This window comes from Martes martes (genome assembly GCF_963455335.1).
Source record: "Martes martes genome assembly, chromosome: 4".
In the NCBI taxonomy this organism is placed as follows: Eukaryota; Metazoa; Chordata; class Mammalia; order Carnivora; family Mustelidae; genus Martes; species Martes martes.
In genome coordinates, this window is record NC_137891.1 from 134558389 (window position 1) to 134585136 (window position 26748).

General features: G+C 33.3%; 1 protein-coding gene across 1 annotated transcript in view; it reads right to left on the minus strand.

Annotated features, from left to right (window-relative positions):
* The window catches only part of LRRC7 (leucine rich repeat containing 7), a 558156-nt gene that overhangs the window by 267567 nt on the left and 263841 nt on the right, over positions 1-26748 (minus strand). Inside the window, exons 5-6 of the mRNA XM_080802199.1 lie at positions 13900-13978; positions 2292-2381 (exon numbers count right to left, since the gene is read on the minus strand). Coding sequence (XP_080658325.1) covers positions 2292-2381; positions 13900-13978 — 169 coding nt within the window. The remainder of the gene's footprint in view (positions 1-2291; positions 2382-13899; positions 13979-26748) is intronic.

Genomic DNA, 26748 nt, shown 5'->3' on the forward strand with positions numbered 1-26748 from the left:
TCTTTTCTTTGTGTTTTGACTGTGACCAAGTTTCTAATTTAATTTTAATTTTAAAACTTTTAATTTCTATATGAAATAAAATGATTCAGTTATTCAGAGCATGGGTATATTGCTAGTAAAATAGGTTTCTTAAACATCAGTATGTCTCAACTCTTCTCAATATCTGTACTAGTATGAAGTTATTTTGTGACCTACTTTGGCTTTTAGGGGCACCAAATCTCACATTTTGGAAGGAAATTTAGTAATTCTCCAGCTGAAGGTTAAAAATCTTTTTAGACTATAATAGAGCGTGGCAGACTAAAGTAGACTTTAGTCTTTAAAGTAGACTTAAGTCTTAAAGTAGACTTTAGTAGACTAAAGTAGAGCATATCTTGGGAGACAATTTACACAAAATTAAATTCTAATTCCAAGTGGTTCTGGTACTATGTTTTCTGTTTGGCCAGATATCTTCCTTGACATTAGGATCGCTAAAAGAGAAATGAGAAAAATTTAAGACAAAGAAGTATGATCTGGGGTGATAAATATTCTCTGATTTGATAATTCAAAAGATTTTGTATTGTTACAGTCAGTACCAGAAAAAAATGACAGTTTATATGAACAAATGTTGAAGTGCCAACTCATTTAGACACTCGACAAATGCTCTTTTGAGACCTGTGAATTTTAAAAACCGTCTAACTATATGGTGTTCATATGTGGTATGATATCATGATCTGCAAAAGTAATGGAACGTGGGAAATGTTGATATACTCTCTGCATATAAAATGAGGCTGTTACATGTTAAGAGACTTAATTATTCTACTGAGCTCTTCTTAACACCAACAGATAGGTATTGAGTTATACCCAATTTATTATTTGAACAATTTCAAAAGTGATCACTTAGAAAAATACAGTTGATGATAAATGTAAAATGTCTTAATTTTTAAGATATATCTTTTATATATAAAAAATAATTCATTGTAAAATATCTGGAAAATATTGAAAAATATGAAGATGAAAATAACAAGGAACCAGTCTTTTATCTCACTCATATATTATATTCAAATTGGTGAAATATAATTTATGTATTTTATTATAATATGCTTCTAAACATAACTTATCGGAATTAAAAAAATATTTCCCTAACCCGTATTATAAATTGACATACTATTATCATGGAGGTACCATAATATACTCAACTAATCTCCTGGACAGATTTGTGTTTCCACTTCTTTTCATATTGTAAATAATGACAAATATCCTTGTTTATAAATCTTAGCGTAGTATCTGATAAGGATATCATACATTTCTAGAAATAAATTACAAAGGCAGTAGTTGTAAATATTTTCAAATCTTTTAAAACATACTGTTATGCATGAAAGTTGTAACATTCTGAAATTCCATCAGCTGTGTGAGACTACCTTTTTTCCTTGTACTGTATAAAGAATTTTTGTAATATGATCGAACATAAAGCTCTTTATCATTTTAATTCATATTATTTTTATTGTTTGTGAGGATAAACACTTCATGTATTCACTACCAGTTTGTACATTTAATCATGAATTCCTTGTGGATGTCATTTACTCATTTCTTTTCTAATGAGAACCTTGTCTTACTTATTTGTAAGAATTCTTTATATCTTAAGGATATAATTTGCTTCCATATATAGTGGAAATGTTTTCCCAGTTTATTGTTTTACCTTAATTTAAAAATATTTTCTGATATTATTTTATTTTAAACATATTTATGTAGTCAAGTCTATCTACCCACTTATTGTAATTTCCTTTGTTTCTAAACTATAGAGGTATTTCCCAACCCAAGAGCCATAAATATTCATGTGCATTTTTTCCAGATTATCTCTGACGTTATTTTTTGTATATTTAATTCTTCAATTCACCTGGAATTTATTTGATTATTAGTGACATGTAAAAACCAATATTAGGGGCACCTGGATGGCTCAGTGTGTTAAAGCCTCTGCCTTCGGCTCAGGTCATGATCCCAGGGTCCTGGGATCAAGCCCCACATCGGGCTCTCTGCTCAGCGGGGAGCCTGCTTCCTCCTCTCTCTCTCTGCCTGCCTCTCTGCCTACTTGTGATCTCTGTCTCTCAAATAAATAAATAAAATCTTTAAAAAAAAAACAACAACCAAATTTTACTTCATTTTGGAAAATGTTTCATTAAGTAACATTGTCTCACTTAATGAATAATAATGAGTCTTTAATCATAATTGTTACCTTTGAAGCCTCAACTACTGGCGCTGGTAACTACTCATCTAAAGTGAAATAAAATTTCATCGTTTAAATTTTGTATTCTTACCTTCCAAAATTAGCTGGAAGAAATTCAAGAAAGGCGTCATTCAGGTAGAGCTGGGTCAGATTTAGAAGCTGCGTGAAGCCATCGGGGAGTCTAGAAAGGAGTTAAAGGTTTAGTCACTGCATCGATGTTGCCATAGAAACAGAACAAAAATATATATCTCTAAGGAGAGAAAATAGAAGTGTAATACATTTTTCAATTCTCCTTTGGTATCATAGTAATGGAAGAATTTATTGAGCATGTTGTTACAGCTTGAAAATTTTGCCTGTTATTAAAATAAATGGCATTCACCCACCTCCACACTGTTCTCCTATGTGGAGATTTATGTCACAGCAACATCATCTCCTACTGTTGCCCTAACCTTATGCACACCAGTGAGATATTTTTTATAGAAATTTCAAGTTGTATGCCGTGTTTTGTAATTTTAAATTTAATATTCTTTCTCAACAGAATATTCATATTTATAGTCAGGCAAGGATATCTACTTACTCTTTCATGAAATCATTACCATGTGTCTATACTTTTTACAATGATGACTAAAACTGCCCAAGAGGAAGGGATAAGTATTCTGACTCCCTAACTGATAATGCATGTACACTGCAATTCAAATTTGTTCAATTAATTTTCCACAAAAATGACCGAGAACATTGAAACTCTGACTACACAGAACCCTAAATACTTTGAGTCATTAAGAGATTTGAAAGAAATATCCTTTGTGAAAATTTACCAGCTGGATGAAATAATTATTTGAAATATTTAAATATTTTTCACCAAAAAGATTTAACTCAACTTTCCTGGAGACTTCTTATTAGAATATTTAAATTTTTCCTATAATTAAATTTCTATTTAAACAATTTTAAATGCCTTTTCAATGGTCTAGACAAGACTATGTTCTTTTACAAAATACCCCTAAATAATGTTCAAATTTGTCTTCATCTCAAAGTATAGCCCTACCTCCCTCCTTGAGTTTACTGACAAAATTATTTAAAGACTTGCCTATACTCACTGCTCTTTATTACTCCTCAAGCCATTGTTTTCTGGCATCTATCCCAACTCTATTACTGAAACTGCACTCACTAAAGCCTCCAATGACCTCTTAAGTCTCAATTCCATTAACTCCATTTCATTTTGTATCCAGCACTGCCTAGCAACAGTTGTCACCGATTGTTCTGTCTTGGCTTCTGGTACACCTTTTTCCATTTCCCCTCCTCCTCCTTCTGGGATACTGTGAGTTTCTCTTCCTATGCCCAATCTTTTGTTATGAAAAGTTATATATCTAAAAGAGTACATGTGTATCTCACAAGCAGTACCTTGAAAGAACCTCTGAATGCCCTTCCCTGACTACCTCATCCTATTTGTTCCTCAAATTCCTGAATAATGTTAATTATTAATTATTCTGCTTTTTAGTTTTACTATACTCTGCCTACTTCAATCCCTAAAGGAAAGTGTGGTTTTTGCATGTTTTTAAATATTATATAAATTAAGTCACACAATGAATATTTTCCTGAAACTTTTAAAAGTTAGTGTTGAATTGTGAAATTCACCCATTTTGATGTCGATGACTGATCATCATAGTATTCCACTGTATGACTATACCACAATTTATTATTCTACTTTTAATGAACATTACAGTTGTTTTTATTTTATTATAAACATTGTTTCTGTAAATATTTTTAACATATGTCCTGGTGTATAAAGATTACTAAATTATATCCCTCATCATAAGAAATTAATGTCCCTCAGGAACAGCCCTCAACTAATGACTAGCAAGACTATAAATACTTCAGCTTCTTCACCCATTATGTGTGCCACCACTTTGATACATGTTTTACACTGTTTCCCAGAGTTCCCCAGAGAGATTAAGGTCCAGTTGTCCATACTAGTAAATAGTCGGATAACACACCCTCGACAAGGATTTCTTGAGACCATATCCTAAATCTAGTGCTTAGATTCTTTTCTAAACACCCACTTCTGAGGAATCCAAACTAAATGCAATTAATATTATTACCTTACTTTGTACGAATTCTTTACACACTGTTAGGATACTCTTCTATTGATTATTTTTGTTGCAAATATCTTGTTCCAGTTTGTATTTTGAAGTTAGATTGTTTTTTATGGCTTCATAGAAGTTGTTTCCACAAATTTCCTTTAAACAGAGGTAGAATTCATGAAAATAGAAAAAGAGAAAGAAGGCAGAGGAATAATGTAGAGGTGAGAATTCACCTTAAGAGAGTAAGAGAAGATGAGTTCTAGAGAAAAATACTTTCTGTACAACAGTGTTGGGCATTAAGATTTGAGAATATCAGTAGGGGACAGGGTTTAGAGGACAGGGTTTAGAGGGTACTAAAATCTTAACTCCAAGGTTTGAATTTTATCCTATAGGATTAAAAAAATCTATGAGACATTATTGTTTTTCTCTAAGTTATCTTTTGTTGAAATATATTAGTTCATATCCTGAGAGTATAATAGTTTTTATGATAATGGTCCAGATGTCCAACAGATTTCAATATACATTTAATTACTATCTTACTCTAATGTCCTTATGGTTATTTTACTCAAGGTATCATTTATGAATTTTTAAAAAAAGAAGATTAATACATGTAAAATGACAAGAATGCTAAAACCTTTGATCTAATAATTTACTTTAACATGGTAGCTATTAATACATAAAAAAGCTTTAAAATGTCAATTTCCTACTTTTAAGGACAGTTTGAACTAGTCCACCTTCCCTTAGTCTACTATTCTGCATATGTATGTACACTAAATTTATATTATACTACTTCTTTGATTAAAAATATATTTGTTTATTGCTGCTTCTCAGGCAAAGGCCTTTTCTTTTTTTTTTTAAGGTTTTTTTTTTTTTTTTAATTTATTTGACAGAGAGAGAGAGAGATCGCAAGTAGGCAGAGAGGCAGGCAGAGAGAGAGGAGGAAGCAGGCTCCCTGCTGAGCAGAGAGCCCGTTGTGGGGCTCAATCCCAGGACCCTGAGATCAAGACCTGAGGTGAAGGCAGAGGCTTAACCCACAGAGCCACCCAGGCACCCCCGAGGGCCTTTTTTTATGCTACAAGGAAATCTGGTTTCTTGTATAGAACACTTTAAGGATTTAAGAATTGGCCACACTGTACAGGTTCCAATTGTAAAACTGGACTGCTAAAAATAAGTTATATGAAAAACCAGAATACAAAGTAAGATAGTTTTTTCAGTCTGCTAAAAACAAAGATGTGTTGACATTTTATATCAAACTTTTCTTATTTAAAAAAAAGATGTAGAATTAAAGTGCTTATTTATACAGTATGTTTTATTTAATACTATGTATATTTTTATTTCAATTCACTTCAACAAGAATATATTGAATAGTTACTCTGTACTTATATTCAAAATTAGTATCTTTCTCACTTTCTCTACAGAATTCTACTCACAGATTTAGCAAAAATTTACCAATTATTTTTATACCAAACTGCTTATACCAAACACTGAAACCAACTGCTTTATACAAGTGTTAGGTATTTTCTATTCTAGGGATAAATTATAAATTGTTTGAAGACAATGAATTTTAAGAATGTCCTCAATGAGCTAGCACTATAGTTTAAAACATATTATTTGAAAAATAAATTCAGTAAGTATGCTAAAGAAAATAATTTCATTTATTTTTAACTTTATGGTACAATTTTGTAGCTTCTAATAGAGAAAATGGCCCCACTTATCAATATTACCATTTCCAGAGGAATTTACAAGGAGTGATGAAGAAACTAGTAAGCTATCTAACTATCCAACTATCTAGTAGCTATCTAACTATCTAGTAAGCTAGATAAACTTGATGAAGATGACAATCATGGGTTATCCTCCTCCAAGTTCTCCAGTGAAATCCAACATTTTACACTAAGTTAGGTAGTTAATAAGGAAATGATTTTGCCATCCAAAAGTAATTGGTAAGGCTCCTGGGTGGCTCAGATGGTTGGGCATCTGCCTTGGGCACCAGTCAGTCATGATTCCAGGGTCCTGGGAATGAGCCCCACATCACCACACTCCCTGCTCGGTGGGGAGCCTATTTCACCCTCTCCCTCTACTGTTCCCCCTCTTGTGCTCTCTTGTTCTCTCTCTGTCAAATAAATATATAAAATCTTAAAAGAAAAAGGAAAAGTAACTGATTGTTTTCCACATTTGACTGATCTAATAAAGAATTCAAAGAAGAAGTTCTTTATGTATATTGGCAAGTAATTCTCTCACCACTAAAGAAACACATTCATTTTATTAATCACTTAAATTCAAATGGTATATTCAGACTACACAAAGAAAGTATAATACAACAGACACCCATATATTTTAGTGGTTGAGCATATGGGCATTGATGTTAGAAGACCTGGGTTTGAATTATAGTTCTTTCAATAGTTATCTCTGTGACCTTTATAAATCTTTGCAAGACTCAATTTCCTTATTTGTAAAATGATGATACTATTATCCACTTCCAGAGTTTCTTTAGTGATTAAATGATTATTTCTCCCATAGTAATTACAGACTCTACATATTTTAAATGTATAAATTATAAAATTAATAATATTATAGAATATTTGGAATAAAAAGAGAAAAGAAAAATATTGCTCATAATTCTACTTTCTTAATACAACTCTCATTACCATTTCATGTATTTTAAATCTGGTTTCCAATTAAATGTTTTAACATCACTGCAAAATTGTATCATGCTTTCTCCCTTTACTTTGTAATTATCTTTCAGTTTTGCTGTATAATCAGAGTGACTACATTATCTATCATTCAAACTAGGACATTTTTGAGAATTAAAAATGAGCTATTATTAATCATGTCACGTCAAGAGGTATAAACTGGGATGACTTGAGCAAACGGAGACATATGGTTACCCTATATATAATCTTTGTATCCATCCAGTGGATGTGCCATAATTTATTAGCAATGTCATTATTATTATGCATTAAAATGTGTCATATTTTCAAAATGTATCTTTTAATTTAAACCAAAGTCAAATGTTTTTTCAGAATTGGTGAAAGGATCTCAGGAATTTAAATGCTATCTTCATGTGTTTCTATCTGTAAAAGGGTATGTAGATAATGTTTACCTACTTTATGAGATTGTCATAAAGATGAAAATGAGATAATGTATCTCAAACTCTGAGACACGATAGGCTCTCAGTAAATGCTGGTTCATGCTTTTCTCATTAAGTAGTTGTTTTCAATTTTATTATGATAATTTTCGCTAATGACTTAGTTAAGGCATTGAGACTATACTATAAAGTTCACATCTAAAACTAAAGCTAAGATGTTAATACTCAGCACTATATCGATTATATTCCAGGGTCTTCATGACTTACTACTTTGTAGACTTCTTAAGTCAAAGAAAATGAAGAGAAAAGCCAAAGAAAAACCAATGAAACACAAACATGGTTTTTTGAAAAGAGCAATTAAATTGACACATCTCTATTCAGACTGATCAAGCAAAAAAAAGAAAGAAGATACAAATTGTGGATGCTAGGAATGAAAGAGAGAGCAACATTAGAGAACCCATAGATGTTAAAGGGTTGATAAAAGAACACTATAAAAAATTTTGATGCCAAAACATTTGAAAACTTATATAAGTGTACAAATTCTTGAAAATCACAACTGTCAAAGATCACTCAAGAAAAAAGTTAATTTGAATAACCCTATTGTTATTATGGAAATTAAATTAAAAACTTTCCCTTCAAGAGAAGTCCAGGCTTGAGGGCTGCACTGGCAAATTCTACCAATATTTAAGGAGGAAATAATTCCAATTCTATACAAACTCTTATAGAAAATAGAAGAGAATGTCTCCCAACTATTTTTATGAAACTAGTTTTATTTTGTTACCAAAACCAGGCAAAGAAATGAAAAGAAAAGAAATTTCAGACTAATATGCTTCATGAATATAGACAGGAAAATCCTTCACAAAATATTAGCATATCTTTCATTAATTTATTAAAAAAATAATAGCCATTAATTTATTTTAAAAAGTAATACTTCTTGATCAAAAGTGTTTATTCCTGGAATGCAAATTTGGATTAACGTTAAAAAAACATTCAGTGTAATTCACCATATCATTACACTGAAAAAGAAAAAAAAAAACCCCAGCATATCATTATGTCAATAGATGTTTGGGAAAAAAAAGGACTTTGACAAAATTCCATATATCAAATTGATAATAAAAGTCTCAGCAAACCAGATATCAAAGACATGGTGGATAGATTCCAAGGTGGCCTCCATGACCCTCACTTCCTGATGTTCATGACCTTGTATGATTTTCCTTTAAGTGTGATAAGACTTGTGATTTGCTTCTAATCAATGGAGTATGGAAAATATAAGATGTCACTCTCATAACTATATTACACAATACTGTCTTACTAGAATATTAACTCTACTCAGCTGCTGACATTAAAGAAGCAAGCTGCCACATTGTGAACTGCTTATGGAGAAGTCAACATGGCTGGGAACTGTACCAACCTCTAGTGTGTGGCCTCCAAGTGTGGCCTTGAGCTGAGAGCCACCGAAAAGCTGGGCTCTCAACTGTATATTAGCAACTAAACGAATTCTGCCAATAACCTGAGTGAAACTGAAAGTACATTCTTTTTCCATTGAGCTTCCAGATGAGAATACAGCTTGACTGATACCTTGATTGCAGCTTGGTGAAACTATGAGGCAGGGAATCATGTTACAACATGCCCAGATTCCTAACCCACAGAAACTGAGGGATAATAATGTGCTGCTGAGCCACTAAACTAAAGGTAATTTCTTATATAGCATTAGAAAACTAACACAGATTTTGGTATCTGGACCTGGGATTCTGCTGTAAGAAGTTCCTAAAAATGTGTACTGGTGTGGGAACCAGCTGGTGGTCAAGAGACTCAACAATTGTTGAAGGACCGCACAGAGAAAGCTTAGATTTCCTTGTAAAGATTGAAAGTAGAAACCTAAACTTAGAGTAACCTGCTGGGGAGAGCTCAAAAGGAGATGAGGAATGGATTATTGAAAATTTCCCCAACCTAAAAAAAGGCATGACTGAATAAACAACAAGTAACAATCATACATAATGGCGAAAGTCTCAGTGCTTTCTCCCTAAGTTGGGAAAAAGGCAATGTCTCTTTTAACCTCTTATTCAGCATTGTACAGGAGGTCCTATCCAGGACAATAAAGAAAGAAAAGGAAATAAATAAAAGACACACAGATTGAAAACGATGGAAAAAAAAAAAAAAACACCCCAAACCTGTCTACATTCACAGATGACATGATAGTCTACATAGGAAATCACCCCAAATCTAAAAAAAATCTACTAAAATAAGTGAATTTAGTGAGATTGCAGAATATAGGGTCCATAAAGAAAAACTGGTTATATTTCTATATACTAACAATAAACAATTGAATAACAGAACAATCTTTTGCAATTGCACAAAAGCATGAAATACTCGGAAAAATTTGAATCATATGTTGAAACCTACAAGGCATTGATAAAATAAATTTTTTAAATTTTTATTATTATTATTTTTTAAAGATTTCTTCCTATTTAGTTGACAGAGAGAGAGCATAAGTAGGCAGAGCAGCAGGCAGAGGAAGAGGGAGAAGCAGGCTCCCCACCGAGAAGAGAGCTAGAACAGAGAGCCTGACCTGAGCCTCAAACCCAGGACCCCAGGATCACGACCCAAGCTGAAGACAGATGTCTAACCTACAGAGCCACACAGACACTCTGATAAAAGAAACTTTAAAATATCCAAGTAACTATAGAGATATACTATTCTCAGGAATAGGACTATTCAATATTTTTGAGATGTTAATTCTGCTCAAATTGATTTATAGATTCAATATAATTTCTATTAAAATTCCAGAAGGATTTGTTATTTTTGTAGATATTAGCAAGCTGATTATAAAGTTTATATGAAAAAGCAAAAGGTATAGATAGCCCAGGTAATTTTGATAAAGAAGAATAAAGTGCAAGGACTCACACTCCTCGATTGTATGAATTACCATAAAACTATAGTAATATAGTAATAGTAGACAGTATGGAACTGACATAAGAACAGACATATAGATTAATGTACAAAATGGGCAATTCAGAAATGGATCCAAACACATGTGATCAATTGATTTACAAAAAACAGTACTCGGGTAATTTTATGAAGAAAGGATAATTTTTTCAACAAACGTAATGGAATAAATGGATAGCCATATGCAAATAAACAAGCTAGCAAACAAGCCCGGGGAGAGGCAGAGAAGAACCAGCTGACCCTGGGCTGAGGACTGAGCCTGATGCAGGGCTTGATCCCACCACCCTGAGAGCATTACCTTATCTGAAATCAAGAACCTGATGCTCAACTGACTGAGACACCTAGGCACCTCTAAAAATTAGCTTTAAATAGATCGTAGACCTAAGTGTAAAGCCTAAGTTCCAGAGGAAAGCATAGAGAAAAATCTTTAAGACTATGAATTTGGCAAAGATCACTTATACAGGAAGAAGAAGCATAAACCAATAAAATAATTTATGAATAGCTCTTCATCAAAATTAAAATCTTCCTTTTGAAAGTCACTGTTTTAAAAATGTGAACATAAGTCATAGAATAGGAGTAATTATTTGCATACAAATAAAGGACATTTAGCCAGAATATATATAGAATTTTTTAAAGATTATTTATTTATTTGTGAGAGACAGAACACAAACAGGGAGGAGGGACAGAGGGGAAGGGAGAAGATTCCCCACTGATCAGGGAGCCCAGCTCGGGGCTCGATTCGCTCTATCCCAGAACCCTGGGATCGTGATCTGAGCTGAAGGCAGAGGCTTAACCAACTGAGCCACCCAGGCACCCCTAGAATTCTTATAATTCAATAATAATAAGATAAAATAATAAAAATGAACAAGAGATGCGGGGCACCTGGGTGGTGCAGCTGGTTAGGCATCTGAGTCTTAGTTTCCTTTCAGGTTGTGATCTTGGAGTCATGAGGTGAGCCCTATGTCAGGCTCCTTGTTGAGCATGGAGTTTGCTTGAGACTCTCCCTCTCCTTTTGCCCCTCCCTCTGGGTGTACACACTCTCTAAAATAAATAAATAAATAAGTAAAAAAAAAGAAAACGAGATTTGAACTTTTACTGAAGAAGCAATAAAAATTGTAAATAAATACATGAAAATGAAAACATGTTACTTGGATATTAAAGATGTAAATTAAAACCACAGTGAAATGCCACAATGAGGTACAACATCTGCTAGTGTGGGTAAAAATAGAAAACAACAACAACAACAATAACAACAACAACAACCACCTGATAACACCAAATTCTTTTTTTCTTTTTTAAGATTTTATTTATTCATTTGACAGAGAGCACAAGCAAGGGGAGCAACAGAGGGAGTAGGAGAAGTACACTTCCCAATGAACAGGGAGCCAGACTTGGGGCTCAATCTCAGGACCGTGGGATCACAACCTGAGTCAAAGGCAGACCCTGAACCAACTGGAACCACCCAGGTCCCCTGATAGCACCAAATTCTGACAAAGATGAGGAACAACAGAAATTCTAATTAATTGCTGATGGGGAAGACAATGGGACAGCTTTTTGAATAGGGTTTGGAAATTTCTTATCAGGTTAGACGTATACACACAGTACTACCCAGTATACCACTCCTAGGGGTTGACCCAATAGAAAACATATACTGACACAAACATCCTAAATGTCTATCAATTGATGAATAGATAAATAACTTATGGTATTTCCACACAATGGAATATTACCTAGCAATAAAAAGGAATGTAATACCAATTCTTGAACCAATGTGGATAAATCTCAAAATCACTGTGTTAAGTAAAAGAAGTCAGACACAACAGTATGATGTTATTTATATGACATTTGGAAAAGGCAAAATCATAGAAATCAGAGAAATGGATGATTGAGCTGAGGGAACTTTTCAGGGAGATGGAAATAGTTTCTATCTTATTATAGTTGTGGTGCACAACTGTATACATTTGTCAAAATTCACTGAGCCATATAGGTAAAAGGTAAATTTTACTATATACAAATTATATCTTAAAAAACCTTTAAAATTAGTATACAACTTAAATTGACTTTTGTGTAATTTTTAATGAATTCCCAAACTACTTAATGCTTTTAATGTCAGACATTTTTTAATGAAACAAGTCATACTCATCTTTTAAAAAGCCAAATGTATGGAAGGAATTCAGAAATACAGCCAATAAAACTACAGTTTTGAAAACAATTCATCATCTGTCCTGGATTATGACTTAAGTCAAGCATATAGCTGTGGTCTTTATGTGAAAAACTAGCAATGTTTATTTGTTGAGAGAACTGCATTCTAGATTAAGAGTTTTGGAAAATTCTTTTCACAATTTTTTTTTCTCTTCAATATTCTACTTTTGAGGTAGAAAATTTGTTCCCTTTCAAACACATTTTATTTCTTGATGTTCCACACTTTCTATCAAAGGCCATAAGTTATTTTACAAACAATTCACTGTAAAAATTCATCTAAACTTTTATCTCCTTTTATAATATGTTACTAGTCTCATCTACAGCCTCTTCTCATGACCCTTAAAGAAACCATCCTCATTACTCCCTCTTCTCAACTATATTGATGAAAAAATTTCCCTTCAAACTCCCTTTGATAAACTTCCTTTGTTCTTATAAAAGACACTACTCATTAAATGCCCTTCCAGTGGGCTTCAGTTTCTCCCAGTCTCCCCAATTTAATATGAACCGATGACCTAAGTTTTCTTCTCAAATCCTACTGTCAGTTTTTGTATAATTATAATGTCAGTCTTACTGAGACTCATTATCTGCATCCCAATACCACTGATTTGTTTCAGCCTCTCCCAGATATTGCTGCTACCGTCCTTCCAGGTTTTATGTCCACTGCTATTGTTAAGTGACTTTAACTTTCAGATTCATGACTTCTCCAATCCATTCACTCTGTTTTTTCTTGACCTATTTGATTGCACAGCACACACTATGCCTACGACATAACCATAATTTACCAACATTGATTGATACATGTTGGGTCTCATCTTCCCATGCCATTTCTCTATTAACAGATCATAAGCCACAAATGCTCCATTTTTGATCATAGAGTCTTTACCATCCAAGGTGCCATTCTGTTATCCTCATAGAATTGTCTTTTTGCTCTTCTCTGAACACAAATAGTCTCTTTTTCTGGTTATAATTCATTTTTCAGCTAGAATTACATGATCAGCTATTTTCATGCACTTATCAATATCTCAAACTCTTGTACTCTCTTGAACTTTCATTAGATCCTTGATGTTAATTTTCTACCGTGATCATAACTAATAATAGTTTCTTTCATTTCAGTGCTCTTTCATGGAATGTTGCCTGAGAGCCAAAAGATGATGACATAGTTTACTTCAAAGTAATGCAATCCTGTGCCAATTAGGCCTTCATCATTATTCAGCAATGCTTTTAATCATCTTTTGTTAAACTATTTTGATTATTTTCTTATCATTCTATTAAATTGAATTTTAAATGAACCATTTATAATTCATTTATTATGTGAAGTTCCTTTATCTGTGTACATTATTATCCAATGGAAACATAAATACAAGTAAAATATAAACACTCATACTCACTTAGAAATGGGATTGACACTGGCTTCAATAATTGTTAAACACTTACAACACTTAATGTTTTCTGGAAATTCTTGTACACCTAAAATGTAAAGAAAAAAAAAGCACATGAAAATGTCCCAGCAAAAATTCTTTAAACTATAGTTCTAATATTAAAAACAATTAATTAAAACTATGAATTAATACACAGTATAGATATAATATCAATACACTGTTAGGATAATCATTTAAGTAAGCATAATAATGTAATAACATATTAGTGTTATGTAATATATATACTTTAAATATACACTTTAAAATAAAATTTAAATTTAAATAATATTTTATCACAGTAATAAGAAATTGGATATAAAATTGAAGACAATTGTATATTTGGCATTAGACGGATCTTGGCTCTATACAAATTTAAAGCAATAAAAATAAGTATTTGGTCAGTAAGTGCTGCTACTAGGGGTAGGGGATATCAGATATAAAGAAAACAGAAGAAGATAAAATTTTTCTTTTATTTTATAAGATGGGAAGATTGAACACATATGTGTGAAAAATATCTAAGGATATATCACAAAACCAATAGATTCCCAAATTACTGCGGGTCTCTAACAAATTTTATGCAAGTCTTCCTTGTTGGCTGCACAGAGTGTAGTTCTGCATCTGCCTGAAAGAGTGAAGAGGTGAGCAGCTCGTCCTTGGGTCCTCTCTGGAGTGTCTGAGATAACCAGCCTGGCTCAGCGCCCTTGGAGAACTGCTCATCTGCTGTCAAAGTTGTGCTGTAGGCTATGTGATAGAAAAACATAGGTCTTTCTACAAAACTGAAAATCAGCAAGCCACAAACCTAGCCCATAAATGTGAGGGTCAGAGAAATAAAAGATATTACAATTGATATAAGTGAATCAAATACAGTAGGCCCTATAAAAGAAAAGAAGGCAGAAATATGAAGCTATTCTTATATGTCTGCAGTACTACCTGCTCTAAATTTTTGAAATGATTATTAAGGGTGTAAAAAATTTCCACAAAGTACTAGTCCTATTCACTGCTTCATATCTGACAAAAAGATACGGAACATTTTGCAGTAGGTTTTTGTGGAACGTTTTAATGATAGATACACAAGAAAGAAAACCCTCCCATTGACCTAGACAACCATGTCCACAAAACCTTGAAGTGCAGTGAAGCAGCAGGAGGACAGTCAAACCAAGGCAAGTCACTTACCCACTGCAAATGAAAGATATAAAAAATTACATGGGGATGTTTCTCATGCTTTTTCTCCCTACGTGAAATTTCATCAGAAACTATGCTGTCCTAAAGTTATTGCTGAAGTATTTCAGCTTCTTAGTAAGAACTGAAGGACGTGTAAAAGTTGCATTATGTATAAATTGAATGGGAAAAGCCAATTTTCTTTTTTAGAAAGACCATAATACCTAGAGATGCCCTCATTAACTAGACTTTAACAAAACAGCAAAGAAGTCAATAATTCAATCCCTGAGATGTCCTCAACATTTTCCTTTAGTATTTATATTTACTTTGGATATCAGCAACTAAGAGGGGAATAAGACTTCATTTACCCTTTAGCTTTTGCTGTTTGGTCACCAATTTGTGCTCATTGCATACTGGAGAACCTGGTGCCTTATCTCTACAGGTGCTTGCCTTGGGATGAATTTTCCTTAAATTATGTGTAAACCAAGACATGGAAATAGAAGCAAATTTAAAAATGATTTTAAGAAAAACACTGTAGGGGCGCCTGGGTGGCTCAGTGGGTTAAAGCCTCTGCCTTCGGCTCAGGTCATGATCCCGGGGTCCTGGGATGGAGCCCCGCATTGGGCTCTCTGCTCAGCGGGAAGCCTGCTTCTCCCTCTCTCTCTGCCTGCCTCTCTGCCTACTTGTGATCTCTGTCTGTCAAATAAATACATAAAATCTTTAAAAAAATTAAAAAAAAACACTGTAATTCTTTATCTTCTACTGAAAATGGAATTCCCTGTTGTGGTGAAAATACTACTAAATTACTTGTTTAAAAACTTTTATTAGTTGTTTGCAGTTCCAACTTAAAGTTTTTCAAAGAAGATTCTATTGAATTAAGGTGGAATCCCAACTTCACACTTACTGGCTCGGTAATCTAATGCAAGTCATTTAAATGCTCAATGTCTTAGTTTCCTACTTTGAAAATTGGTGATTATAAAAATGGTTTCAAAGAGAGTTGTGAGGAGAACAGAGAGATAAAGCAGATTAAGTAATTGGCACAAAGTGCTTCATAAATGTTATCTATAATTATTAGAAATACAGTTGACCCTTGAACAGCATGGATTTGAACTGCAAAGGTCCACTTATCCATGGATTTTTTTCAATAGATACATGCAGTACTGTAAATGTATTTTCTTTCTTAACATTTCTTTTCTCTCACCTATGTGGTTGTAAGAATACAGTATTAATATATTTAATACACAAAATATGTGCTAATCAGCTGTGTGTTTTTGATAAGGCTTCTAGTCAACAGTAAGCCATTAGTAGTTAAGTTTTGGGAGAGTATAAAGTTATTTATGGCTTTTGACTGTGCAGGGGAATGGCACTCATAACCCCAGCGCTATTCAAGGGCAGCAGTAAATAGAAGCAAATTATCTTAGTCAAGAAAGGAACCAAATATCAAAATGACCTGGCTTGAGGTACTACATCTACAAAATTTATCCACCTAAGAGAACAAAGCAAATAAGTAGGAATTAGTATGCTGAATGACTATTCTAATATCTAATTAACATATATCTGAGATAAATGCTCTAAAACATTTTCAGGGGAACTTTACCATATGTACTAATATATGGACCCTAAGGTTTAGGAAAAGTTCTAGAGCATATCTTTAACTCATAGTTCAATCTAAACATGAAGAGGTAGTTTAGCAAAGATTTAAATGCACAGATTGGAAGCATGACCGCATCTCAGTGTTGTTACTTAACTAGCCCTATAATCTCATGTGATATAATATCTGAGCATCACGTATTCATTTCTTGTCTAATTCACAGGGTTGATCTGAGTATTAGATGGTAGAAAGGTAAAGCAAGTAGTATCATGTCTGGCACTTAAAAGTGCCTAATATATACTAGATAAAATTCATGTATTAATATGCCACAGTATAAAATAATTTAATTCTCTTAATAATCTTGTGAGGAAGATATATTAGGCAATATTGTTTTCATTTTATGGATGAAGAACTATACATTAACAAAGATTAGGTAACATATAAATATCTAAAGGGTGTTTATAGATGAGAATGGATATAGGTTAATTCAATTTTTTAACACTACATCTTTTATTCCTTTTTATTTCATTATGTTCCTTCCTATTAAGATTATGATAGATTTGGTTATAGAATCCACACCTTTATTAACCAGTCTTTGTGGCTGATCTGTCTGGTCCTCTGAAACACAATGTTTTCAATTAAAAAAAAAAAGTTTATGTTTGTAGCGCACGCACACACACACACACATTTTCTACCATGAACTTTGTTTTGATTTTCAAATGCATTCATCTAGAAATAGAGGGATATATACCCTCCACTTTAACAATATACCTATTTCAACCATTTTTACTTGTGATAACTCTAGGAAATGAGGAGGTCAAGCATTTGTAGACCATTACAATTCAAGTTCTATTCCCTGGTTTTCAGTTGAGACAACACATAAACTTTCTAACACAAGCCTGTGAGGAACTCTCTTCCAAGGGTATTAAGAGTTCACTTTCCTGACTCCCTGAAGGTTCAAGCTCATTATATTTAGACTAGATTCAAACCTTGGCTGAAAAACCAATGAGAACTGTGCTCTAAAATAATTACATGGCAAAGTATAGTCAAAATGGAGTATTTAGTTTTTAAAATAGACTAAGTTCTATTCACAAAAAGTTGATGATACCAATAAATGTTTATCTGCTCAATTAGTATTTTCCCAATATGTTCACTTCATTAACCGTATCACAAGACCATTTTGAATATGTTCACAGAAATACCTTCAAATGAGAAATGACATTTCTGTATCCTGAACTTAAAACAGAAACAAAACTTTTAGTGTAATGGAATTAATCAAAGTTGCATTAACAGAATATTAATAACTTGAAGTAAAAAAGATACAATTGACTACTTTATCTGATTAATTGTTTTCTTTGCCCTTCCTTTTTTAAAAGAAGTTAGATTGAATAAGTTCCTGCTCAACTTTCAATTACTCAAGAACTTATCCACTTTGTGGATTATTCATTCTTGTTCTCTTTCCTGCTTCCTCCATTTGATCATTACACATCTCTGTCATTCTTGCAGAGGGTGTGCAGAAGAAGGGAAAGAGGAGAATTCTCAAATCAATCAAATATGGATCTCTCCTGCTTAGCATGGGAGAAATTGAAAAATCATAGCTAAATTTAGATTTTAGTATATCTGGTTGTTTTTATTTGGACTATCTTATCTATTACTAATGCAGATGACTACCTCTTGACAGAATGATCTTAAACCTATAAATATAATATGGATTTCAACCTTATTTAGTTATAAAAAAGATTATTGGTGTCAAAATAAAACAAAACTAAATTGTCATTAAAATTTTGGGTTAGACTTTAAGTTGGTTTTAAGTTGATATTAAAGAATGAAAGCAAATGTTTTTCCCATGCAATAGATAAGTACAGAGTCCAAGCGAAGCAAACAATTTTGTCATTATCAAACATAGAGCCTAACAATAACAATAGCAACATTGATCCTTATGATCATAAATGAAAGCCAAGCTGGAATGTGACATTTTTATAACATATAAACTGTTTTTAACTTTTATTTTCTGAACATATTTATTTAATGTTATAATTTTTACCTGTCCTCATTCACTCCCTTACCTACATCCTCAATATAAATATCGATACAAACATATTTAAATTCTATCATCTGCATGAAAATTTATTCAACTATTTCAGTCCATGTCACTCTTTCCTCTTAATACCTAGTATTTTAGATTATACTATGTCTGAAATTAAATATCACTAAGAAATGAGATATAGTACTTCTTTACAAGTTGAGGAGTCACTGCTTTACCATTTTATTATATATAGTTTTCTGATATTTGATTCACTAACTGTGATTATAATGTTCCCAAGAGAAAAGGGCCATTCATATATTCAACAAATATTTGAGTATCTACTCTGTTAGGAACTGTACTAAACATTGGGGACATAGCATGATAAAGATGGACACATTCTCTTCATTTGCAGAGCTTTTATTCTAGCAAAAGAATTTGTACAATAAAACATAGAGAAAATTAATGTAAATATATAAAATTATATAGTATCTTAGCAATAAGGAATGCTAAGGGAAAAAATTTAAGAGCAGAATGAAGAAGGATTAGAAACACTTGGGAATTTTGAAGTTAACTCGGGTGATTAGGGTTAGCCTCATTATTGATTAGGAAGATGGCATTTGAGCAAGGACTTAAAAAAGGTGAAAGAGATAAGATACAGATGTCTGGATGTCTGAGAGTGGAAAGTCAGAATAATTCAGGCACAGGGAATAGATAGTGAAGATGCTATGAGGCCTGAGTATGCCTAGTGTATTCTAGAAATAAGTAAGGAGTGCAGAATGGTTAAAATACAGCAAAGAAGAGAAAAGTAGCAAAAAGTTAAGTCAGAGAGATAACAGGGGTGTGGATATGGGGGTTAAGATGAGGGTATCTACACATATAGGGCTTCTCAAGCCATTGCAAGGACTTTGGTTCTTACTATAAATGAAATAAAGAAACACTGAAGGACATAACGGTAATTTGGTCTGTTTTATAGTTTAAGAGGATTGTTCTGGTCCCTGAGTAGGGTGGCCTTTCTAGGAGGAAAGCCAACTGGAGGTTTCTGTAAGTAAAATATGAGAAGAGTTGATGGTGGCTTACTCTGGGTGAGAGTAGGGGAAGGAGTGATAAGTGAAAGGGAGCTGGATGTATTTTGAATGTAAGACCAATAGGATTTCCTGATAGATTAGATCTGGAGTATGAAAGAAAAAAGGGAATCAAGGATGACTCAGCTTTTTGGCCCAAGCAACTTGAATGAAGGGGTTCCCCTTAATTTAGACTGAAAAAGCAGTATGTGAAATAGGTATTGAAGAGAAGATAAAGAGTTCACTTTTGGACTTGTATAATTTGAGATGTCTGTTAGACTTCTAAGAGGGCATGTCAGGTAGGTATTTGTTTATGAACCTAGAGTTTAGGAGATAAGTATGGACTGCAGGTCAAAATATTGGGGAGTCATTATTATATAGATAGTATTTAAACCATGGGACAAAATGTGGACACCAATGATGTAAGATAGTGAAGAAAAGAGGACCAAGAACTGAGGCACGAAGGACTCCAAAATGAGGATAGGAAGAATCAGCATACAAGACTGAACAAAGTCAATCAGACAGATGGGTCAAAAAATAAGTGAGTATTGACTTCTAAAAGCCAAATGAAGTAAATGTGTCAAGCAGGAAGAAGTGATCAGTTGTTTGAAATTATGCTGATAGGTCAAATGAAATGATGGCGAAAACTGACTGTGGATTAGTAATGAGGAGATCAGGGTGTCCCTGACTGGAATGATTTTGGAGGAGTGGTGGGCTTGAAGACTGGAATGGTCTAAGAGAAGATGAGGGGAAAGAAACTGTAGATAGAGAATATAGACATTCCCACCTAGACTTTGGCTGCAAGGGGGAGGGGGACGTTCAGGGAAGAGGAGACAAGAAGCTTTCTTTAGAATGGAAAAATGAAAGAAAAAAGGGAATCAAGGATGACTGTGTGTATGTGTATGACATGTGTATGACAGCATGTGTGTATACTAATTAGGGTCAACAAGCAGAAAAGAAAATCTTAATGATGTAACAGAAAACAAGGAGAATTGCTGAAATGGTATCTATGGGTAGGAAGGAGAGGGTGATTACAGTGGAGAGACTGGCTTCAGAGAGGAACAGGAATATTTCATCTGTGCTAACAGGCAGGAGTCAGAGACTGTGGGTGCAGATGCTTGTAGATGGGTAGCTATGATGGTAAGTGTCTGGGGAAGTTATCATCTGAGAGCTTTAATTTTTTAAGTAGAATAGAATCAGTAGCCACAAAGATGGGCGAGAAGGCATGGTAGGAGTTTGAAGGCAGAGGAACACAAATGAAATAATCACCAGAAGAGGAGACTCAATGCACTAAGGAAATGTAACATGACATTGGGGAAGTGTGTTAAGGCTTCACTTCAGATTTTTGATCATAAATTTAAGTGACGTCAGTCAATGTGATTGAGTGGTTTTTCCAGATCCTTTTAGCAATAGGTGGAGAGTTGGATTCAGCCAGGTTTGTTATTTCACTGAGCAAACAGAGGGATATGAAAAGAGAAAGGGTATCAAGGGTATCATGTGATGAGTTACCACAGAATTCAAGCCATGCAAAGAGGGCAAAAGAAAAAAAACAAGCAAACAAGGCAAGGTTGGAAGGATATGTCAGAATATTAATTGATTGGTGGTTCTGATAGATTAAATGATGATTGCAGTTGTATAAGAAAGTGATCTGAAAAGAGGATGGAGTCGGAGAATGAGATCCATCAACTGACATTCAATTTCTTGATATTCCTGACAGTACCTTGATCAGACTAAGGAAAACAATGAAAACTCAGCAAGTGTTTATTAAATTGGATCTAATTATATTTTCACATCAACGCTTGAGACAATGAACTAAAATATTTTAGAAATATGGAAAAAAATACTTGATTTTAGTACAGAGGCTTAAGATTCAAAAGTATCTCTTTCTAATCAAACATAATATAAAACACTTCCTACAAATATCAAATTTTGAATGAGTTAGTGCTCTCTCAAATGCATTAAAATTTATGTTTATTACTTATAACTTTTGTATGAATCAGTACACGATAATAGTTGTGGATAGTGCATGTTGACAAGCTCATTTTCTGAATTTCACAGATATCATCAGTCCAAATGGTTTATTCTGTGATATAAGTGCCAAATAATGATAAAAGACAAAAACAAAATGTTATTTCTTGTCTAAAATAAAGGAGGAAATATATTTATGAGATTTTGATATTTTCATCTAATATTTATTTTCGTTGTGACACTGATTTTTATAATTTTCTCTCAATTTTGAGAAAGCAGGCAGGCTATTTGCATATCTAGTAAACTGGATTAGATTTAGGAGCAGAAAAAAATGGAATTTATTGAGAAAATGTTATAAGCACTTTGCTTTATTTCATCTTCACAACAGTTTTTTAAAGTGTTTTATTACTCCCATTTAACTAATGGAAAAACTGAGTCTCAGAGGCTAGCCAGGATTTGAAACCAGTCCAACCTTATCCCAAATACTATCAAATCTTATTTATGTTAGGCTGCCTCCATCAAAACTAGGATTTAAACTACTTTGGGGTATAAGTCCTAGCTACCAAAGATTGGCAATGTAGCATTTATAACAAAGTACTCTATGTTGCATTTGTTCCATACATACTCTCTAGGTCAAATACAAACAACCCCACCTTTCTGGAATTCTGAGTTTAGTGCACTCAGGATTGACTATGCAGCGTTTTTACATGGAGCACTGTAAATTGCATTTGTTCTTTAATTACCTTCAGTCAAGTTTCAGATAGTATCAACTTCCTGAAACTGAGTTGTAGTAGTCAGGAATAAAGTTCCTTATTTCTGATGTTAATACATCTGCAACATGTGCTATAAGCCTAGTTCAGAATATTTGTGTTCTTTATATACTGCTCAACTGATATTTATTACAGGGAAAAAATAGGGGCTACTCAAAATAGGCAAAGTGTAAGTATGAATAAATTATAATGATGTCTGATAATAGAAGGGGTGATGGGGAAAACTACAAAGTTAATAAAAGAATACTTCATGTCTATCATTCTTATCATGTGTAGAGGTAAGCAGCTACACCTAATGAAAAATTTCAGTTAGACAGCCCATGATGAACTCAAGTCAACCTGGAAAGGTTAAGTTGCGTTAATTATACCAATTTAAAGAAGATAATGCAATATGAAACATTCTTGGAACACTTTCTAACCAGAATGATTAAAATAAAATAATTTGATATATAAAAGGAGAAATATGATTTTATTTTGGAAAATTAGTTTGTGTATAAACCTACATTCCCCAAAGATATTTGATAAATGGGACAATACTCTACTGAGTAGGAAGTAGTGGTTATAGGGAGATTTCAGAGGGAGCAATCTATTGCATATGAGAAAGCCAAAAGCATTCAGCAATTAGGTTAGTTGGGAGAAAATGTACAGGTCAGTTACACCTTAAAAGAAAGAGAGAGAAAAAGCAAGAAAAATAAACAGACTGGAATGGTTTGCTTTACCTCTAATCACTCTAGTGAAGAGAATCAAGAACTCAGTAGGAATGCATGCAAGGAGAATCTAAAGGTCTCCTGCAAGACTCTGCCTACTTTACTGGCATTATAAAGAGAAAAACCAAAGGCAGTTAAGGTAATCAATAATCTGAGACAGTCATACAATTGATTCTGCCTTAGGGATATGTCTGGCAAAAATTTTGAGAAGTCTTTGTGACCTTGACCAACAATGAGTTGATTCACAGAGGAATCAATCTGACTTAGACAAAGTGAATTAAAAAGTGATACCTGATTGCCTCTCCCTTTCTCTCTCTACTTCAGAAACAAACATTATGAAAAATAGACATTCATAATAGCAAAATAAACTATTTAATAATCTTGCTTCATATTTGACCAATGAATTTTCCTTCATTATCAATCAAGCACTTTATTGAGCACTTACTATGCCTGCTTATTGATAGTGGCTATTGAGGATCTAGAAACAGTGTATGGTGCAGCAGTTCTTGTTCTCAAGGAGTTTATACTGATGTTGGGAGGAAGTATAGAGTACTAGAGAGAGGGCTCACATGCATCATTACCAGTTCAATTTTGTTCTCTTACAATTTTCCAGGATTTACAGAGACACAGAAGACAGGTTAATCACTCAGCTCAGAAAAGGCTCTGTTGCAGCTCAAGGAAAAGTTATCAGTTCATGTGACAGAGCTCAGAACAGACCTCAGAAGAACGAGGGTGTGAGGGAAATTCCTTTTTTTAAATTTATATATAGCTATATAATCAGATTGTAAACCCCATCCCCTGATGAATTAAGTGTTAGTTATACCTGTAAGCATTGCTTATTGATTTTATTCCTTGATGAAGACGTCAAAAAACAAGTGAAAAATTCTGGCATGATGCTGAGAAGGTGGCAAGAGAACAGACCTGTTACTTGTTGCCATGATATTCTCTAATGGAAATACAAGGAGTCAGTTCTCATTTTATTTCAACACTATAATCTTGGGTAAAAGTAGACTCTATAGAAAGGAAAGGTAGTCTTACAGTAAGGGAAGAGCTAGTGATTTTCAGATAAATAACACATTAAGAGTGTTGTAAGGGAGCCATTTAATAGGACAAAATACTAAGCTTTACTCTAAATAAAAGGTCTCATGATTTGCCAGACACAAAAAAGAGTATTTACTATTAATTGATAACAACTGCGTGGTAACATTTTCTCCCCAGCTCACATAAGGTGACTCAAAATAGATTTCCCTAGGAATTTATATACATACTACTAGAGTCATCTATTTCTCTTATGCTCAAATTTTTAAAGATTTTATCATTTAATTGGTTACTCATATCTTCTTTTTCTAGTGTGTTTGAGAGAAACTCCCTTTCCTCACTGAAGGCTGAGGATATTATTTGTTGTCACTGTTTTGCATGCATTTGGGGAAAGGGTGAATAATTGGCAAGTTAGTAAAACACATAATAATGCCTTCAACTCTGATTGCCTTTCATTTTAACTAACAATAGTGATTTTGCCCACTATGATGCTGTTCAAATCTGTTCTTGTACAGAAATAAGTTTTAGATGATGAGAGAAAAATCACTTAATTGCTGCAGAATTAAGAAGGGCTTTCATGTTAATTCATTTTCATTAAAGTCCTTAAATTACAGTATCAGTCTCTCTGAAGCAATGACAAATCAACAATCAGACTTAAAATTGAACCACTGCCTAATTAAACCTTATCATTCATTGTCTTGCTTTATCATATAAAACAATTTATTATGGTTATGTATCAGCTCTACAAACAGGCATAGGCTATTATTCAGAGATCACAATATCATAAAATGCATTGATCTCTGATACATGGGATTTTTATTTTGCTTTGAATTAAGATCTGAGGAATAAATGATAAAAGATCCACTGGCATGGAAGGTGACACATTTATCCATGGATTGCTGCATGTAAATTTGGTAACGGAAAGACTTAAGAGAGGAAGGGTGATCTACATGCAGCATGAATGTTTCTTTACTTGTCTCTCTCCTCTCTCTGTCTCTTTCTTTCTTTATATATGTACACATGTATCTTATGTAATTCTATATTGTAGTGTTAGTAGATCCTTAGTGTATATTCAATAACCAGAGAATATGTAGTTTTAGTTTTTATTATAAACAAAAGGTAATATTTTAAAAATTGACAATATACTTGGCCACAATGTGAAAGTCAATAAGTAAAGAGATCAGTATCATCCAGACCATGTAGTCTGCGTTATAGTTCAATAAAAATCATGTGATGACTGAAAAAGCCCCTAATATATTAGAATACAAAAAGCAACTGAGTAAATCCTAAGAGAGTAGAAGGAGCATAATAAAAATTGCTGCAGTAGGAAGTGGAAAAGTAAAAATAAAAATGGAAAATAAACCAAGCAATACAGAGACAAACAAGGTTTATTTGAAAGATTAGTAAAGTAGAAAAACTTCTGATTGGATGGATGATAAAAAAGAGAAACATAAAAACAAATGGCATGAGCAAACAATATTAGAAATAGAAAGGGAGAAATAGGCACACATATGGTAGAGATTTATAAAACATGAGAGAAGCCCATGGGCAATGCATGACAATACAATTGAATATCTAAATGATGGAATAGGTGATTTCCTAGGGAAGTATAACTTTTGAAAAAGTAACACAAAAGATATGAAGGTATAAAGATGGGTAAGAAAAAACTGTCATATGCAGAAAATATAATTTTATACATAAAAATTCAAAAGAATCTAGTGGTCATGTATTTAGCACCATGATTGAATATAAGGTCAAGATATTAAAGTTCGTAATGTTTCCAGACGCCTGGGTGACTCAGTCGGCTAAGCACCTGCCTTTGGCTCAAGTCATGATCTCAGGGTCCTGGGATCAAGCCCAGCATGGGCTCCCTTCTCCATGGGGAGTCTGCTTCTCCCTCTGCCTCTACCCGTCCCCCTGCTGTGCTCTCTCTCTCTCACACACATAAATAAATAAATTTTTTTTAAAAAGTTAGTAATGTTTCCATATAACATCAACTAAAATTTTAAAAAGTACTTAAAAATGAACACAATATAAAACTAATAAACTACTTAGAAATAACTCTAACAAAATGTGTGCAAGTCTCTCTTGAAAGAAATCACAAAACCTTCTTGAAAGATGCAAAATAAGACCTAAGTAAAGGTAAATAGCATGCTCATAGATTACAACTAGTTCTCTCTGTGTAAAAAGGGCCAGGAAATATTTCTCAGAATAAGTGACATCTTAAATGTCTTTTAAAGGTGCCGAAGACTCTAGCTGAGGAGGACAGCAATGGGGAGGAAGGAATATTTGAGGCAGAGAAAACAGTATTTTTCCTGTGTCACAAGTAATCAGGCTGATGCATTTGGGAACAACAATTTGGTATTACCCGAGAATGAAATGGAAGGGGATATGAGTCGGTTGGAGTTGTGGTTAGGGAGATAGATGAAAGCCATTCACACAAATTTGTAGATAACTTTTCTGTACATAATAGTTCACTTAAATAAAACTTTTAATATAA